The sequence below is a fragment of the Hirundo rustica genome, chromosome 12 (assembly GCF_015227805.2).
Source record: "Hirundo rustica isolate bHirRus1 chromosome 12, bHirRus1.pri.v3, whole genome shotgun sequence".
NCBI classification, from domain to species: Eukaryota; Metazoa; Chordata; class Aves; order Passeriformes; family Hirundinidae; genus Hirundo; species Hirundo rustica.
Window position 1 is genome coordinate 11,927,058 of NC_053461.1, and position 18,573 is coordinate 11,945,630.

General features: G+C 43.6%; 1 protein-coding gene across 2 annotated transcripts in view; it reads right to left on the reverse strand.

Moving 5' to 3' along the window:
• The window catches only part of ARIH2 (ariadne RBR E3 ubiquitin protein ligase 2), a 35,275-nt gene that overhangs the window by 3,664 nt on the left and 13,038 nt on the right, over positions 1-18,573 (reverse strand). For both annotated transcript variants that reach the window (XM_040076817.2, XM_040076816.1), the window contains exons 3-13: positions 14,309-14,376; positions 12,542-12,605; positions 7,703-7,850; positions 7,066-7,187; positions 6,216-6,325; positions 5,269-5,386; positions 3,715-3,765; positions 3,594-3,615; positions 1,907-2,058; positions 698-841; positions 275-343 (exon numbers count right to left, since the gene is read on the reverse strand). In XM_040076817.2, the coding sequence (XP_039932751.1) occupies positions 275-343; positions 698-841; positions 1,907-2,058; positions 3,594-3,615; positions 3,715-3,765; positions 5,269-5,386; positions 6,216-6,325; positions 7,066-7,187; positions 7,703-7,850; positions 12,542-12,605; positions 14,309-14,376 (1,068 nt within the window). The remainder of the gene's footprint in view (positions 1-274; positions 344-697; positions 842-1,906; positions 2,059-3,593; positions 3,616-3,714; positions 3,766-5,268; positions 5,387-6,215; positions 6,326-7,065; positions 7,188-7,702; positions 7,851-12,541; positions 12,606-14,308; positions 14,377-18,573) is intronic.

Below are 18,573 nucleotides of genomic sequence, written 5' to 3' on the forward strand. Positions count from 1 at the left end.
AAATGCACACTTCCAGCCTCAAAACATTCTGGATAAATGGCTTGTTAGTGAAAGTGCAGTGAAGTCCCCTGGGAAAATAACGTAATGTATAAGAGGACAGAGCTGCTGGTCGACTTGAAGTGAAGAAGAAAGGTGCAAACCCACCTATTTATCCTGTCCTTACCTCAAACTCAGGACTAGTATTTCAGACAATACCCAGCTCTGGAATTCAGCACAGCATGCTGCCAGCTATATCTCAAAAAGTTATCAGAAAAAAAAGAGCAGAACATCTTACCAGCTTCTTTCTGGGACCAGACTCCATGTAGTAGGCATATGGATACGTGTACTGCAGGGTGTAACGACACTGTCCAAGAGTGGGAGAAAGAGAGAGAGAAAAGGACAGGAATCTCAGTCTTGGAAGTCAGCACAGTGACATTTATGCAATCAGTACAGGCTAAGAAGCTACCTCCTGACAACTGGACACTTCCTGGTAGAATTTCCTACACCCTCCTTGGAAGAACTTGTGCAGGTCTCTGTATTGTGGAGTATGACTTCACAGAGGTAATTTCTGCATGATTTTTGGTTAGTTCATGTCCTAGACCAGAAGTACTGTCCCACATAACTACAACTCTTAAATTTCCTTTCTTACTTGGTGTTATGAATTTAGCATTCTGGCATATATTGTCTTCTCTGTGCCAAACAAGACACAATGACCCACCTTGGCAAGTAGTTTTGCAGCATTCTGTAGGTATTGCCAATCTATCCATGTTCCCAAGTTGTTCATAACTCTTTCTTGGATTTTCTCCTGGATTCGTTGGTATGTCTGTGCCTCCAGCTGTAGGCTTTTATTGTGATTCTCCCACTGCAAGGGGGGGGGAGACAGGGAGAGGAAAAAAAAAACAGCATGAGAACAGAGTACTACTGCTGTAAATGCACAAGCTCTAGCAAGCAGAAATTGGAGTGGGGCAGGAGTCCAGCAAGGCAAGACATGCTGTGGGAAAGAATGGCAAGGCAGCACCTCCAGTAGCAAGTGGTGGAGGCTGTAACAACACACTGACAACAGCAAGAGCAGGGAGCAAACCCAGCTCCTCCAAGTGGGAATGCCCTTTGGTCACACAGTGACCTTGTGTCTAACAAGGGGCAAAGTCATGGTGATTCCTCTACTTAAAGGATTTCTATAGGAAGGCCAAGAGTTTAAATTAACATTTGACATCGGCTCAGTGAACTCCAATATCCACATGCACATTGTAAACATGGTTATTTCCCAAAGCCTATTGGTCTGGAGAGCCAGGAATGAAGATATTTATTTTATGACAGGACTTGGCTCATGCTGTGAATAATAAGCTCATTTTAATGGGGAAACTGAAACGCAGCAGTATTTAACCTCTACCACATTCTCTTCTAGAGATGCTGCTGTAGAGTTGCTCTGCGTGGCCAGGTGCATGGAGCCTGCTGTGTGGACAGAGATGCTCTGATGGCAACTTTTAAAACTGTCATTACGTGACATTTTAGTAAAACTTTGCTACAGACAATGGAGCTTTGAACATGGTAGGATTTATTTAGTTTTTATCTGTACAAAGATGTACTGCAAGGAACAGGAATTCCCCAGTCCTGAAAGGAAATGATTGGAGCAATATCTATCTACTGCAGCAGCACTCAGCCTGCAGGTACAGTGGCACACAGGTAATACTGATTTTCTCTAGCACAACGGAATATAGGAGTGAATACGATTTGCTTTGGGTGTGACATCACAGGTTTGGATGGGACTTTCAGGGCAGGATTTTGAGTGAAAAACAACAGGGCCTGAAAATTCGGCACAGATTCTCTTTGGGCAGTTTCTTGCACGGAGATTGCTGGCAATGACCTTTGCACCAGGCAGGGAGCATTAAAAGGCTACAGCAGCTCTGGCCAAGGAGATGTCTCCTACCCTCTCAAAATAGAACAAGTACTTCTTAAGGGCCTCCCTGGCCTGTGCTTGCTGACTCTGGTTTACAATATCAGGATTCTCTTTGTACCGACTGCATTCGTAGTACTCGCTGCCGTGAGTCTTCCAGTCTCCCAGACACATCCAGCAGAAGTCTGCAGAAAACAGCAAAAAACCCACTGTCATGCACAGAAAAGAACCTCTGAGAAAGAAAAGCTTCAGGAGACAGAGCCCATCTGTTTTCAGATATTTCTGCTAAGCCAAGAAACACACACTTTGTATCATCTTGCAAAACAGAACTCAACAGTGAGCCAAAAATATCAGCCTGCCTTGAAGATTTTAATTGCACAGCCTCTCATTCAGCTGTGGAAAGTAAATCTTGAAGTTCTGCATCCTGTACACCAAAACCACTGGGCAGAACTGCACTTGCACATACTGTCACACTGGGTTAGAGAAGAGGCTGCCAGTCTCCTTTGAGTTGCACCCTCCCCACCATGGGCACACTGCCCCATGCAAACCTCTGTCTGAATAAAACACGAACAATCAGATCCAAAAGTGAACTAAGTAATGCAAAAGAAAGTCTGCCCTCAGTTCTCTCCAGGAGGGAACAACCCAGGTGACGTCAGATGTCAGTGGTTTATGACACTTCGAGTTAGAAGCTGCTGAAATAGGAAGAAGGCAGAGTAAAGAGAGCAATAGTAAAAATAGCAAAACGTGGCAGTTTTCTGATTTCAGAGCGAGGCTGTGAGTATTCTTTCGAGAAGGAAAAAGGATGGAGATTAAGTTGCTACAATAACAGTTGCTCCTGTGTTACTTATGATAACAAGACCAAAGTCTGTAATTCCCGAGTTCATCAGCCTTCCTGAGTGCTAAGTCACCATGGGATCTTGGTGCTTCCCTGCTCCCCCTTGTCACAGAGCTCCATCAAAGAACATCCAGTGCTGCCGAGAACCCCAAAGCAAAGGAAATGAGACAGGACAGTCGTCTTTAATCACCTTCCCAATAAGATTCTGATATTATAACAGTTTCCAGTGGTACACATAACTCAGAGGGCTGAATACAACTATCTCACTCCAAGGCAACAGAAATTAATTCTGCCATGAAAAGGTAAGTGCAAGAACAGGTTGTCATTTTGTACGGCCACGCAATGGGTCAAAGACACTCAGGCTGCTAACCGGACAGGAGTGGACTGAGAAGTTCAACACCTGCTGTTACATTTAACAGTTCACAGCTCCTGCAGTTTCATCTAGGTTGAAGCTCATTATTTCCATCACTAAGCAGAAGGACTTAAACTGATCTGAGTATATGGCTACATTTGACAATATTTTCAGCTGATTACAAATACAGTTACATGGAAAGCTCTCCTGTGAGATGGATTCCACTGTTAATATTCTGGAGACTTCTCTATCCAATAAACATGTCGGGGCAGAAGTCAAACCAGCACTGAATCAGAACGCAGCTGAGATCACAGCCACTGGGGGGAAAAATGGTATCACACAGAAATCTGTAATTAATATCCTGTTCAGCTTTTACTAGGGGGAAAATATTTCAGCCTGTGTTCACAATTTGTCTTATTATCACCAAAAAAAAAAAAAAAAAAAAAAAAAAAAAAAAAAAGAGAGAGAATGAGAGAAGGGATCATCACCACTGGCAAACACTGCAGAGAAAACAGCTTCCAAACCCAACTTACCATGCTTGCATTTGGAACATTGCTGAAAAAGAAGAGACAAGAGGCACTTGGTTAGCAGAAAGTGTGGGAAAAAATTCCACTTAGAACAAGGGAGGTTTGATGTGTTCAGGGAATTGCTCACCATGTGATTGCAGCCTCCATTCTTTTCAATACAGATATTGCACTTGGGACACTGAGGAAACAGACACAATTGTTAGATCCAGCTCTAGCAGCCTTCTGAAGAATGACAGCACTTGTGTGATTATTCCTCTCTGCCTTTTTTTTTTTTTTCTTAAAATAAGCATTCATGTACGAGAAATATTCTCATATGAGAATATTAGCGTTTATACTGCTTCCCACCAGCTCCTGACAGCTCCATTTAAAAACAGCAGAAAGGCAAAGTCAGGAAGTTACACTGCAGCACTGGACTGTTTGCTCAAGAGAACAAATTTACTGTTGTTACTCCTTGTAAAACTGAAGTCTTGTGACTCTGCAGTTACTCAGGCACAGGGACACAATTAGTTCATGTATGACTGTGCATCACAGCTACTTTGACTACAGATAATTGTAACTATATTCTGCCTTCAGCAGCCACTAACAAATGAGATCTCAGCTACCTGCAGAGAAACGGCCTAACCACAGGAGAGCTGCACACACCCAAACTCCACACTCCTGGAGTGCCCAGATACATTTTATTGGGCAGCATAGGTAAAAAGGAGGAAGTCAGTTTTGCTACTTGTATATATTTTCATGTCAGGCAAAATGTATGCCAGGACAGTGCTCAATAAAATAGAATCTTATTTCTACAAACAAGCATAGCAGAAAAAATACCATCACATGCTGACACCTTCTCCAGAGAAGGAAGGGAACTTGAAATCTCTGGTCCATCTAAGTACCCCTTTCCTAACATAAGTGAAGCTTGCAGCTAATCACCACTGTCACAATTGCCACTGGCCATGGTAGTGCAAATGTAGCCAAGAACTGTTTTGAGGTCAGGCCACAAAGTGCCCAAAAGACATTAAAGTTCCAATCTCAGACTGCTAATTTAGAGGATAAAGATAGTATGTTTATACAACAGCTCTACAGGTAGGAGAGCATGCACAGTATGTAATACTATTTCTTTGTCTTAGGTCTAAACCTAGTAGAAGTACTCCAATGTCTAATTTAAGACTTCAACTGCCCCATTTTGCAGTCCTTGCCAAATAGACTTTTTCCCTTGCCCTCCAGTTCACAGTACTGCACAAAGTTTTTCAGGCTTAAACAGCACTGGTGCCTTATTTGGTACTGACTTTGCACTTACGACGCCCTCTCCTTCCTTTTTAAATACACCTCCACCGATCATTTCAAAGTAGCCACAATTCTCTTGCCTGTGGGAGGACAGCGCGCCTGGCAGTCAAAGACAGTCACACCAGGTCTGGAATAAGGACCACCAGGTCCCTACTGCAGCAGGGCAGCTGAGCTTCCCACACAAAGCATTCCCAAGGCATTCAGTTGAGTTATATCACTGCCATAGGGACATAATTAGCTCACATTTGCCAGTAGCTTCTGACAGAAGCTTCTTGACAGGCCCTAGGGAGCTATGAGAATTTGCAGTCTGTGAAAAAGAAGAACACAATGCTATGTGTATACAGAATTATACCCTGCTTTCCAGGCAGGGCTAGAGGACAAGAAATAACATGCAGGTTCATGTTCTTACATCTTTAGTGTGAGCGCTGATGTAGTTGGCTGTTTCAGAGTCATCTGCACACTTGGTGAGCCATTTCCGAATGGTAGCACAGTCTGTGGGCGCGTGGTACATCTGCCGACACTTAAAGCTTAATAGGAGGGAGAAAAAGAGCAGAAGACATATCAATTTCTATGGAAATGACTCAAGGATTGAGGTTTTCCTGACTAGAATCTGGGGGGCCCAGTAAGGGATGGAAATGATTTTGTGTATGTGTAGAGTTTGAAGACCAAGACTGAAATCCATTTCCCCCTTCTTCTTGTGTAAAAGCCAGAGCCAGGATCAAAGTGAACCCAGGCATGACGAATCACATGTCTGAGGGCTGACATGTCTCTTCCTAGAGCCCACCTATGTCTCCTCTAACATGACTGCAGAGTTCTGGGGTGGACCAGTCACTTATAAGTAGTCTGACTCCAGTGGCAGATATCAGGCACCTGTATTAACATGACTTGACAACCCCAGGTGAGTAAGGGCCATTTGCATGGTGATACCAGAAAGCTGGGTCTCTAAAGTGGGACTCAAATGTTTTTAATAAACTTAAAAACTGAATACCAGCACATAGCAAGGAGGACTCCACACTTACTACTGGAATCTATATCAATCACCGTGTCTTTAGTAAAATTTTTAACCTAGCCAAAATGAGAGAATGGTAGATTTGTAACTCCTTGGTTACTCAAGCTCCGTGTTTCCTGGTTGTCAGAACACCCAAGTTCCCAGGAGTTTAGGAAGCGAGGGGACGTCTGACCGCCTGCAGAAGTCAGATCACAAGTGTAAAATTACTCAGGCTAACTCAAGTTACAAACAACTCTAGCAAAGCATTTCAGATACTTCTACACACCAAAACTGTTGGCAAGCAAAAGGATTGGCTCTGAGGACAGCACACTCTTTCCCTGTGATCTGTAACCTTCTCTGTTTCTTACCAGAAGACCTCATTGCAACGATTGCACTGCACTCGCCGGGCTTTTGGCTCTTGTACCTGTATGACCATAGGGCAATCTGCACCAGGACACAGCTGCAGCTGGTAATGGCTCTGTGGACACAAGGGAGTAAGATCAGCAGTGGGTGCAGGAGACCACTATCTGTTCAACTTTAACCACTCCTGTCCTCAAGAACATGCAAGGCAGTTATTTTGTATTAAAAAAGAGTGCAAAGTATCACCAGGTCTTTGCTTTCGGAGCCGATCCTGCACTTCCTAATATGGAAGAGGTTTGTTAGTTACTTACAGCTTCTCTAGAACAGGGAATTCAAATGGACAGTTACAGCCTAAGTCAGCACAACAAACACAACCCCACAAAGCTTTTTTAGTGTTCTCTGTATGTTCCCAGCTATCAGAATACTCCTGCATATTTAACCTTAACAACTGCTGCTTTAATTTCAAAAAAGCTCACATAAAATATAATTGAGCCAGCCAATTCAGCTGGGCTACCCTAAGTTGAGGGACCTATTTTTCTGAACTTAAAAATATTTATGTAAAAACAAGAAGAACTTGAATAATCAGATTGAAGTTTTTGAAGCTGCAACACTCTGAGAATTCCGAAAGAGCAGCCAAGGAGTTAGTGGATGACCTTACAGGAGAATTTACTTTGGCAACCTGCTAGAGCATTTTGTCAGTGAGGCTGTCCTACAGAAGCGGCCACATCATGCCTATTGAGGACGATTTTGCTGCAGTTACTGCAGATCTAATCAAAAATGCAAGACACTTCAAACAAAATTTCTGCAAGTCATTGGTGATTTGACCCAGGGTATTTAAAAACAGAAAAAATCTACTACCTCCACATAGTCCCTGAAGAGGTAGCGCCTGTATTTGTCTTTCAGCTCTTCACTAGGCAGCAATGGAAAGACAAAGTCTTCTGGTGTCCGGAGTAGACAGTCCTGAGCCATGCAGGACACCCCTGAGAAGAGAAAGCAACATCTTAGAACAGTGCAGCTTATACTAAGGGGTGAATGCACAGAGAGTATTCAACACAGTTTCCTTGGTGCCATCTGTTGTTGTGGCAAGAGAGATACAACTGTGAAACAAATCAGGGCTGCTGAAAACCTGAAGCCCAACTGTCTTCACCAAAAGATGGCAGGGCACATGTGTATCCAGAAACAGTGAGTGCTTCAACCAGTATTCACAAGGTCAGATGCTTAAATTAGAAAATTACATGTTACTGCCATGCCAACGTGAAAGACAGGCTCGGAAAAGCCCAAAGCAACTCTGGCAACTACTGGCTTCTCCCCAACACATAGGGAACAGATGTTTGCATCCACAAGCACTCCAGGGGCATTGCAACAGTACATCATCACAGATGAAATTCTATTCAACACATTTGCAGTTTCTAACTTGTTACAGTCATGCTCTTGACTCATCAGAATGGCCAGTGGGGCAAACACAGACCCAGCACCACATCCACATTGAACTCACCAACTCCAACACCATCCTTGACGAGCACTGTACAGTGCTGCTCCCAGCAGCTGCGGCAGAACTGGTGCTGACAGGCCAGGGAGAGCAAGTTCTCCTTCCGGACAAACTGCATGCACACTGCGCAGTGGTGGGAGGAATGTACCATTGCCTGGGAGAGAGACAAATCAGCAGTACAGTGAAAGCATCCCAGACATCCCAGAGCATTTCCAGCTCATTCACAGGCACCTGCATCACCCTCACTGGGACAATGGTCTCTAGGGAGGTCCAGGCCAGAGCAGGTTCATAAACAGCTGGTGTGCTAAGGTGCTGCACTCCTCCAGTCAATCCTTCTCAAGAACCTCTAATCTTACAGAGCACAACAAGCTGACAGGCACTGAAGAGCTTCCGCCTCTCCTCTAGCGCTGCCCAGAACTCACCTTTACTTTTCTCGTTCTTACTCTTGCCTTGTTTGAAATACGTTGTCGTGTTGTCCTTCCCTGGATTTAATAATATTCTTTGTTAGCTAGGCCAGACTGTCTCCACAGGCTCTGGAGAGCAGCTGTCACTGCAAACTTAGCACTGCCTTTTACCAGACGGTAATTTTGGGTAATGGAAGATGCAAATGTAGAGTGTCTATACAGAGAGGAAAGGGAATTCACAAACTATCACCTCTCATCTCTTCTCTTCTGCCTATGCTACATTTGGCAAAATAGGCATCGTCCCTTTAGCTGAAAAGGATTAAGAGGGTTTGCATCAAATCAGGCATAACTGCATTGCTTCGCCAAACCACTGAAAGTAGTCTGGTTTTCCCCTATGTAGTGCAGAGCTGATCCCTAGACAACAGATCCAGGCTTCAACACATCTCCACTCACCCCTGGGACCTGCAGAACTAGGTCTAGCCCAGCATCATCAAAACCAAGGCTCTACAAAGCTGTCAGCTGCAGTTTATGTTCCAGTTTTTCCTTTCACAGAGAAGTCATGTAGCCACTTTGCATCCACCTTGCTACTCGTGGAGAAGCTGGTGTGAGTCTGCCATCAGTTTCCACGCCAGTCTCTGCGTGCCGGAGAGGCACAGCCGCAGCACCATGACATGCAGCGCATGACTGACAGAGCTTGATTTATGGCATGGCCATATGAAAGAGGAAGTAATGCAAATTTGTTCTAAGTGGCCTCACTTACAGACCAGAACAAGATTCACTGAGTCTGTAATTGCACTGATTGCCTGGATCAGCTGCTCAGCCTGGAGAGCCCACGTGCTACCTCAAACCCTTGCAAGCTGCCTCTGAGCTCACTACGATCGCTTCTCCCTATGGGGTCAGTCCCTCTACACACACTCACTATGAGCATCTGTCCCCAGAATCATTCTGCATTACAAGCTGAAGCACAGAGCACATGGCTCTAGCACACACAGACTGTAATGAATTGCCTAGAAAATCAAGTTTAAATTAACCGTTTAACCATAGTATCTTTCTTCTCAAAATAAAATTACTATTTGTAGGAGAAATTGGGAGAAATTATTAACGGCTCAAAACAACTAAAGTTTGTGTTTGGGTGGGGGCAGGAGAAGTTCTGTGAAGATGGGGTGGTCACTGCTCCACATCCCACCCACTGGAACCTGGAGCCTCTAGTTCAGGCCCAAAGTAGACCAAGCCACTGGAACACTGAAAGCCCCACCTGTGGGGAGGGACCAGAACAAATTAGAGGCCATAGTGACAGTGTGCAGCCTTGATGAGTCCCACTGCCTTAGATCTTAGAGCAGCTAAGACTGACTGGATCCAAGGTGGTGACTCTTATCTCTCTCTCTCTCTTTCTTACTTCTCCTAACTTCCTTTTCTTGAAATCTGGATAGATTAGAGTTTGCTAAGCCTTTCCTTACTTTAATTGGATGTTGCTTTAATATTTGCCAAGTCCTTTATGGTCCAACTTTGTAAGTAGAAGTTTGCTACTCAAACTCCTGAGAAGTCTGTTGTTTTCTCCTGCACCCTGTCCAAGGGTATCAAAGTACCTAAGCCCCTTTCAAACACTCATCAAGAGAGCTAGGGCATGATAATTTTTCAGGTGCAGGAACTAGGGTGTCCTTGAGAGTGGTGAGGAGCTACTTTCTACTGGGATAACACACAGAGTGCTGGACAAAGGAGAATTGTTATTCAGTCTAAGCCGAATTTTCCAGCAGAGAGATTGTAGTAACCTGGGAAAAGTGCAATCTCAACTGCTACCTTCAGCTAGACTTGTTACATATATATATATATAGGATTATAAAGCTTGTCCAGCTTTGAACGGACAGAGCTGGGCTGAGGAAAATTGTCATTCCCTGGCTGCTCTTGTGCAAAAAATACAGCATTTAGCAAAAAAGAAGAAAAAAAATTGGTAAAGGCAAATCGATAGCTTGCACACTTTTGGAAGCTGCTTTAGTAGCTGCTCAAAGAGCTAAGCACAGAGCTAAGCAATGAGATAAGGTGGTGAATGGGTCTTTACTGAATTGGCTAAAATACTGCAGGCGACCTTGGAGGCAGAACACAGTGCCCAGCAGAAAACACATAACGAGTTACATGCTGAAAAGAGATGAACAGAAAACTTGCATATTTGACTAAATGAATCCCTTGTAAGAGAAAGAGAACTACATTTGCAGATTGCCTGCTCAAAGGGGGAGGATTTGGAGAACGAGGTGGAGCTTTCCAGACTCACTAATGAAGTGGACCTTACTGATGATGATGTCACCTGCCTTTTTCCTTGGGAGGAGCCTGATACAGCAAAGCCAGACCCCCAACCTCTCCCTAAACTCCACCCACTTATAAAGACTGAGCTGCTTATGAGAGGGAGTGTGAGGAGGTAGCACCCACTGCATCAGCTGAACAAATGCCCTATTCTGCCACTGAGCTGGCTCAGCTGCAAGAAAAATACAGCAGACATGAAAAGGAAACTAAAACAGTATATGTGGAGGATTTCACTGATGGGAGGAGACAGCATAAAGCTGTTGTAGGACAAAACACAAGGACCCTGGGGTCCCAGGGTGTCCTTCACAATGCATAATGGCAGAGAGCCCTGTCTCTGACCCAAAGGACAGCCTACTGGGCAGGAGGTTTAGACCCCTTGGAGAGGGAGAACCCCACTCTATCCCCACTCCAGTACTGGGTAATCTCACCAAGGGTGTGCAATAGGCCGCTTGCCTCCAACTGATACACAAGAGGGGTCTTGCAACCTCTCAGTCTTCTCCCTGTTGTTTGCTGAGCCAGAGAGAATAAACTTCCTGATTAAAGGACTACCTGACTCATTGAAGCTTTAGGCAACTCAATTGCTTAGAGCTGCTCATGGGGGTGAACTGCAGGCAGGACCCAGTCTTACATGGGGGCAGCTGGCAATCTACGGCACACAGGTAGCAATGGCACACACATTGTTGCAAGTGAAGAGTCAGACTGATGTACAAAGGGAAAGCTCAGGGATCCCATGGGTAGCCACAGATTCCCATGGCACAGAACACAAAATTAACACCAGATGGAGAGTTCTTTCTCTTTTAAACCAGTCCAAGCAGAACTAGGTTTTCTTTTCTCTGTCCTCTTACAGGTATTTCATGAGATGATGATTGACCATGAGAAGAGGAAGTGGCAACAGGACTGAAGAGTTACACTGTTCTTCACTGCGTTGATTATTTAAACGCATTTTGTCTCAGTAGTTTTGTCATGTTTATACTGGTAAGGTTTTGTCTCAGTTATGCAGTATATATAGAATTTTGCCTCAAGCATTGTTTTGAGTTGCCACCTTGGGTGAAAAAGATTCCCATACCACTTCCTACCTCCTGAGAGCAAAATATAAAGTTACTGTAAATTGAAGTTGGGAAAGTGTTTGGTCCAAAGCCAGGACCCTGACTGAAACGATGTGCCGGTGGTCTTCACCTCACCTGCCAAGGAGGCTGGAATGGCCCACTGCAGGGGGAATACTCAAGTGACAGCTATACAAGACTTGGATAAATCTTGAAATACACGGACTAATCTGCAGGTATGTCAAATTAGAAGGATTGTTTTTTTCTAGACTTTAGGCAGATTAATTGAGCCCATGAAGCTTACATTTCTGTCAACCTAGCTTTTTCACTATCTGCTAGTTATAAGAGAGCTCAGATGCCAAATCAGACTTTTAAGATCTCCTCTCCCCCACAACCCAGATGTAGTATTTTATCACTCAAAATCTGACACATGGCAATGTGTTCCTGGGGTAATGCTGCATTGTACCAGGACACCCACTGTGGATGGAATCTATAAACATGCAACAGGAAGTTTCTATTTAAAGGGGGGGAAAAATGTATCTGAAGATCTGTGCAGTCCTGGCTACAAAAATCAAATTGCTGGCTCAAATATCAGCACTGACTGACTCAGCAGCAACACAGCTCACAGGTTTAGCTTCAGCATCCCTGAGGAGTGCAAATAGATTAAAAAAGATAAAAAAGGTAAAAGAAAAGATAAAAAAGAATTAAAAATCTGTTCCAGACAAGCGCTGTTCCCTCTGTGCAGCCAGAACTTCTTCTCAATGTCTTTTTACAGAGAACAGAATTGGAAGAGGCAGCCAAGCCCATGCACTCTGCTCCTTCCATTGTCTGCCATCAACCATGCCAAAAAATGATCCTAATTTATTGAAGAAAGTAATTCGTGAACACTACCCGCAAGCCAACAGCAAAGCTGCTGTTTAAATATTAGAGACCTCCTGAATGCATTCTCATTTCAGAAGTAAACCCAGCAATGAATCAGGGTGTCAGACCTGAGTTTGCAAAGGGTTAACATTGGACAGAGTATGCCATTAGTAATGCAATCCCCCAGGAGGGGGGTCAGAGGTGTCTGCCAAGGGAACAGACGGGATAGTTTGCATACTTACATGTTTGGATGAGGTGGGCTGAACTCGTGCTTCTACTAGCAACTGGGCAGCATTAGACTTGTGCCTGAAAAGGCAATTGAAGAATGATCAAATCAAGCTCTGAATACATTTTGCATTGTTAAATTGATCCTTCTTGCCTGAATAAACAGTTGTCTCTGTGCAAATAGCAGGAGAGGTTTCAACAAAGAAAATGGAAATGTCTCCTGTGTGAGGCTACTTCTTACAGAGAGCTGAGCTCCCATCAACAAAACTTTATGAGAGTTTATTCTCATACCAGAAAATACCAGAACCAGAAATACTACCTCTCCTGGTAATGCATTAACATTTCCCTTATGCACCTTGATGAATATTATTCTACAACTGTCTCCCTTCCCTGAGAAGTTATTTTTAAGCTAAGATTTTCCATCCACACCCCTAGAGTAGTCCTAAGCCACTGTCCACAGTAACACACACCAGTGAGGCTCCAGACTGTCTCCTATTCCTCTGTAAAATTAAGCTGTCCTGGTTAAGTCTCACTTTAACTCCAGACTATTGTCTAGTTTCGTAATTACTCTGTGACAGATTATCACCCTTTAAGCATATGAAGCTGTCTATCAGCAGCCATAGAATGAACCACATTTTGCTGTTTGTGATTTCCTTTATGGATGAATGTTTATATCTCACTGAATTCAGAAACAGCAGCATCACTGCTGTGGCCTTGCTTTAAGTCCTCCCTCCTCACCAGCACTTCTTAGTTGTAACGTGAGTTTTCTTTTGAGAATGTCATTTTGTACCAAGAGAGAAGTTTGAGGACTAGATCAACTGGAGAACAATTTTCAAATTCATCACTTTAGAAGTAAACCCTTCCCCAAATTTCCTCTTGTTTAAGTCTCATCAGTTAACCTGAGCTGCTGTGCAGGAATCTCACCCTCCTTGAACCCCAGAGAAAAGGTTCCACAGAATACATGGTAACCAAGGAGGCAACGGCATCCATACACAGGATGCATTTTCCATACGTTCTCTGGATGAAGCTGCTGGCTACAGGGCCAAAAATGTCTGGGCAGAATGAGTCAAGCTGATATGCTCTCTATTTTCAGACAATGTTCAGTTCTGAGCCAGTATTTTGTGGAGGGGCTGCCATCCAGCAGTGCCTCCCAATGCACCTCCTTGTGTCTGTTTGGGCCAAGTCTGAACCCTCTTTTTGAAATCAGTTGGAGGGCTTTGTTACAGTGACACTGACCAAACAAGGGAGCTGCAGTGCTCAGTTCTCTCGTTCTCTCATGTCACCTTCTCCTGCTCTCCAAATGCTGGCCAGCTTGGGAAAAAAAAAATCACTTAACATCAAAAGGAACAAAAACTTCAGTGTGAATGTACTACTAAAGACGACATCAGTGTAGGGTCAGTGCTCCTTTATGATTTATAGCTCCTAAGTTCAAAGCAGAACATATGTTATCTTTATGTCTATTAAATAAATACAGATGCAGCACTCCCAATCTGTTATCTCAAAATTTTTAGATTAATCTACCTAGATGGTTCCTAGCATAACAATAATTCCTAAACTGAAAGACGCTGACCACTACTACCCTCTCCCTGTTTAAAAATTTCTTACAGGCAGTGCAGCCTCAACAAATCAGAAGTCTTCCTCTGCTCCCTAAAATGGACTGCATGTCCTGCTTCAAGGTCCAAAGACACTTGCCAAAAAATACACGTGTAGAGCACCCTGAGCATTTCTGCAAAGCCAGGGGGGAAAGCACTAAGCACAGATGAGATAAGGCTATTTACACTTACCTTTCCAAAATCTCTGAGATTTGCCAGTGGAAACTAACTAATACTAGTTTTGCAACAGCATGTGATACCTAGGTGGAAAAGAAAAAAAAAAAGAGGTCAAACTTTGCACATTTTGAAGCCACACCTCTGCTTAGGTGTATGATTTTCATATAAAAATTGTATAAATTCAGTACAATATCCCAGTGATAATCAATTCACAGCCAGTACATCTGCAATACAAAAGCTGCAATGAAGTATGGGTATACCAAAAACCAACTCACTGTGTTACAATAGCACTGACAGGAAGGAATCAAGAATGCACTGGATTAGCTAAACTGCTCATGGAAGCCCCACATCCAGTCCCGACTGTCATCACCACTCCGGAGGGCTGGACCAGACTGTGATTGGGGTCCTCCCAAAAACGCAAAGTAGGAACCCCAGGGCAGACAGACACCACTTACTGAGGTGGAGAAAAAGCAACATGCTGTAAATGCAGGCAAACTGTGACAGCAAAGGCTGTGGGGAAAATACAAAACATTTTGCCAGCCCTTCACTGTAGAGAAGAAAGTTACACGCTGGAGTGGAGAGGAAGAGAGAAAACTACTGTGACAGGGCCTGTTTCCATGCAGAACTGCTTGCATTACGTGGACTCTTGGCAAACACTAGCACAAACGGTGCTAGCCTGAGCACCATCAGAGTACTGCAACATGACATTTAAAGTCATGCTACAAGGGTACAAGCAAACAAGTTCTCCTTCATTTTATGTATTGGTTTATTTCAGAAGAACAGACTTCTCTGCTTGCACAAAAAGACTCCTACCCACCAAGATGACAGACATCTGCTGAGCTGATAGACCTTCACCCTGCTTCTAAACCTCTTCAGGTCCTAGAGTTCAAACAGAGCAGGTGCCCTCTAAACAACAGACCTTTTCCAGGGGAATTCAGAGGGCTGAGAACACCTGTCTCTCACTGCTATTTGAGCTAGGAAGCACACAGGGAGGTTTGGTGTCTGCACATTCTGCATTCAAATTCCCTCTGACACTAAAGGGCTCTGCCTCTCGCACTCCAAGACAAGCTATCATCACAGCATCTCTCTACTTTGCTCACGGAAGACAGCCCCTTCTGTTCTAGCTGCAGGAAGAGTTGCTTTTTTTTTCTCCTAGAGAAGCTCTCAGTCCCAGTCATCGCCTGAAATGCCACAGGCCTTCTGGAATCCTGCTACAGGTGAATCACAGGATGTGATGTAGTACAGACAGCACACCACCACAATCCTGGAAGGAAAAACAAGCAATGGTCACTCCTACAAAAAGAGTCAGGCTCTGCACATCGAGAAGCAGCATATTCATTACTCTCCTAAGCCAACCCTGCTGAAGAGGTGCAGTTTCACAACACAACTGACCTACTGCTGCCACATGATACTGCCCTGGACCTGCACTGGCATTTTTCAGCCAGTTGGGCTGGGTCAGCGAATTAAACCAGGGCAACACCAACACATAAAGCAGATATGGTGTTTAACTGACTCTTACCCATCTCTACGTTCTGATGTGTCCCCTTTGCTGGCCACTAAGAAATCCCACTAATAAAAGAGCAATTTTCAATGTACATATAACCCTTTTTCTAGAAGAACCAAAGCACTAGCTCATGCCGTGCAAGATCTGGCATGTCACCTTCCTCAACTTTACCAGCAATGTGATGTGACCCTCTGAAAACAAAGGCTGCCAGGCAGCACTGCTCTCCCTCCCAGCACAGAAGCCTGTGATTAGATGGAGCGTGGCACACAGGGCTGCTGCTGCCAACACACACAATCTGCATGGATGAAGTGACACTGCCAGCCTGGGATAGGTTGTTATCTTAAGCCCCCAGCCTGGCAGACCCAGACAGACACCTCTGACTTGTTTGTACAAGGAAAACATCTGCATTTGAGTCTGTAAAACAAACAAGCATCAGGAATGTGGTTTCTACAAGACTGGCTTCCTACAAACGCAAACCACATGCTAATGAATCATTCTTTAGCAGTAATGAAACTACTTCTCAGTAGCAGTAAGGAAGAACTGACAGAAGAAAACAAACTGCTGGGCTTAAATGGGAAGCTGATTTGTAACATAGGAAAATGGGTGTTTTTCAGTTGGATTTTCAGAGCCTGAGGTATAGCCTTTGTTGCAGCATCACGATTCCCTGGAGTTGCTTGTTCCCCGAGGAGGAGTCAAGTACACTCAAGACTGAAGATGTATGGAAAGAGAAAGACAAATACCAGCAGACATTTCTGAAATCTAACAAACTATCCTAACACAATCAAATGCTTTTGAGCCAAATTATATGTCAGGCAACATGGAGTTAATGCTCCAGAAGGATGCCAGACTATCAGATCTAGAACAGTAACAAAGCTTCTGTGACTATTCCTATTTAACTCCAACTACAAGCACAATTTTAGTACTTTCATTATAAAAGCACACAAGAATATAAAACGGATACCTTTTCAATTCATAAAGTCTGATCCATGACATTACACCACTTTCATAAAAGCCCTGAAGCAGAAAAAATTTTGATACTACCTGATCAGACTGCGGGTGATCTTGTGAAACAGAAGTCCAAGAGTGAGACAGTTGCAGCAACATATGCACAGTCTCCTTGGCAAAGAAGTACCAATTCTTACAGATTAATGATAAGGTAATATTCAGACTGTAAAAAAAGTGGGATGGGAAAGGAGCAAACAACTGATGATGCTGGGGCTGTACTAGTGGAGTCTCACCACATGCTATATCCTGCTCACCAACAGCAAGCCTGGTAATTCAGAAGACAAACATAAATACCATCAGGGGCCAACGCTACTGAGGAGATTGCAGAAAACAAGTGTGAAAAGAAAAACAAAAGTTTAACAAAACTCTGCTTCTGCTGATTACCTCCCTTCAATGACTGTACACTCACAATGACTGAATGATTGTACCAAGTCAGCCAGTTTTTCCACAATAACACCCCAGAACAGTTAAAGTATTTCTTTGTAAGCAGGAGCAAAAACATGCTGAACACAGAAAAATCCCATTGCAATCAGAAGTTTGGTCCGTGTGTACATAACGAGTTACTTTACAGTACTGAAGGAGCAATGTAGAGAAGCCACTACTACCAGCACACTGTCCAGTGAAGCATTTCCTGGACAGTCAAAAGTTTCACTCAATGAAGTATCTCAAACTTATAAAACACTTCAGAAAGAGCACTGATTCAGTCCCCTAGCAGTCACTGGGTGCCACAACATCTCAGGAACAGTAATGCTTTGTCTCAGACACAAAACACATTAAAAAACATTACGCCTCTGATAAATTGTCTGCTTTATTTAAACTTTCCTATTCTCATTTCAGAATCCTAAGAACCAAAAAAGGCAGTAACACCCCCACTTGGCATCCTGCTGGCAGCAGCTTCATTTAGTGAAATACTTCTACAGACCCCTAGTGCAAAGGGGAATGCACATTTTATATGTTGCACTATTGCAGTATTTACCTGCAACCCATCAATTATGCCAGTGCTTCCATGTAGCCTGATTTCTCCAGAACTCCTCTATCTGGGATTAAATTTATTAAAGTTTAGTAGATGAAACCAGCAGTCATATTAATTTTTTTTTTCCTCATTCTCATTTCTCCACCACCAGCTTAAAACCTTAACATCAAACATCAACTCAGTCCAAATCTGAACCTGGAAAATTTCTGACTGAAGATCAGACTTCTTTCTCCATGATGTGGCAGCAAAGCTGAACAGACAGAATCTCATCCAATCTGCCATTTCTAGCTTTGTTTTAAAACAGGAAATCTACCACCTCCAAAGCCTCTTCCAAACCTCCACCAGTTTAACTCTGACTTAGGGAGGGCTGCTGATCACCAGGAATGGGCACCAAATGTCGATCAGTGCACTGGAAAAGGGGAGCAGCATCTATGCACAGGACAAGGATGCCAAGAGGAAGCTGCTCTGCATAAGGGAAAGATTCTACAGGAGCTGTAAAAATCTGAAGATTTTACATGGTGCTGAACAAAACCAGATTCTGAAAGTGGAACAAAATAGTAATGCCACTGCATCAAACACAAATCTAACGCATTTTCTGGAAGAGTGCACAAATTTATTTTTTTTTTCCATTATTATTTCCATCTCCATTTATCTCCTAGGTTTTTTAGTGCGCAAGATATGCAAAATTCTCACACTTCTGAAGCGCCAAAGAGTCTGGCACTCTTTAGGACAAGACAATATCAAAAGAATTTGCAAAGACTCTCTGCAGTTACCTTGCTGTGTTCAGAGGGCTCTAAA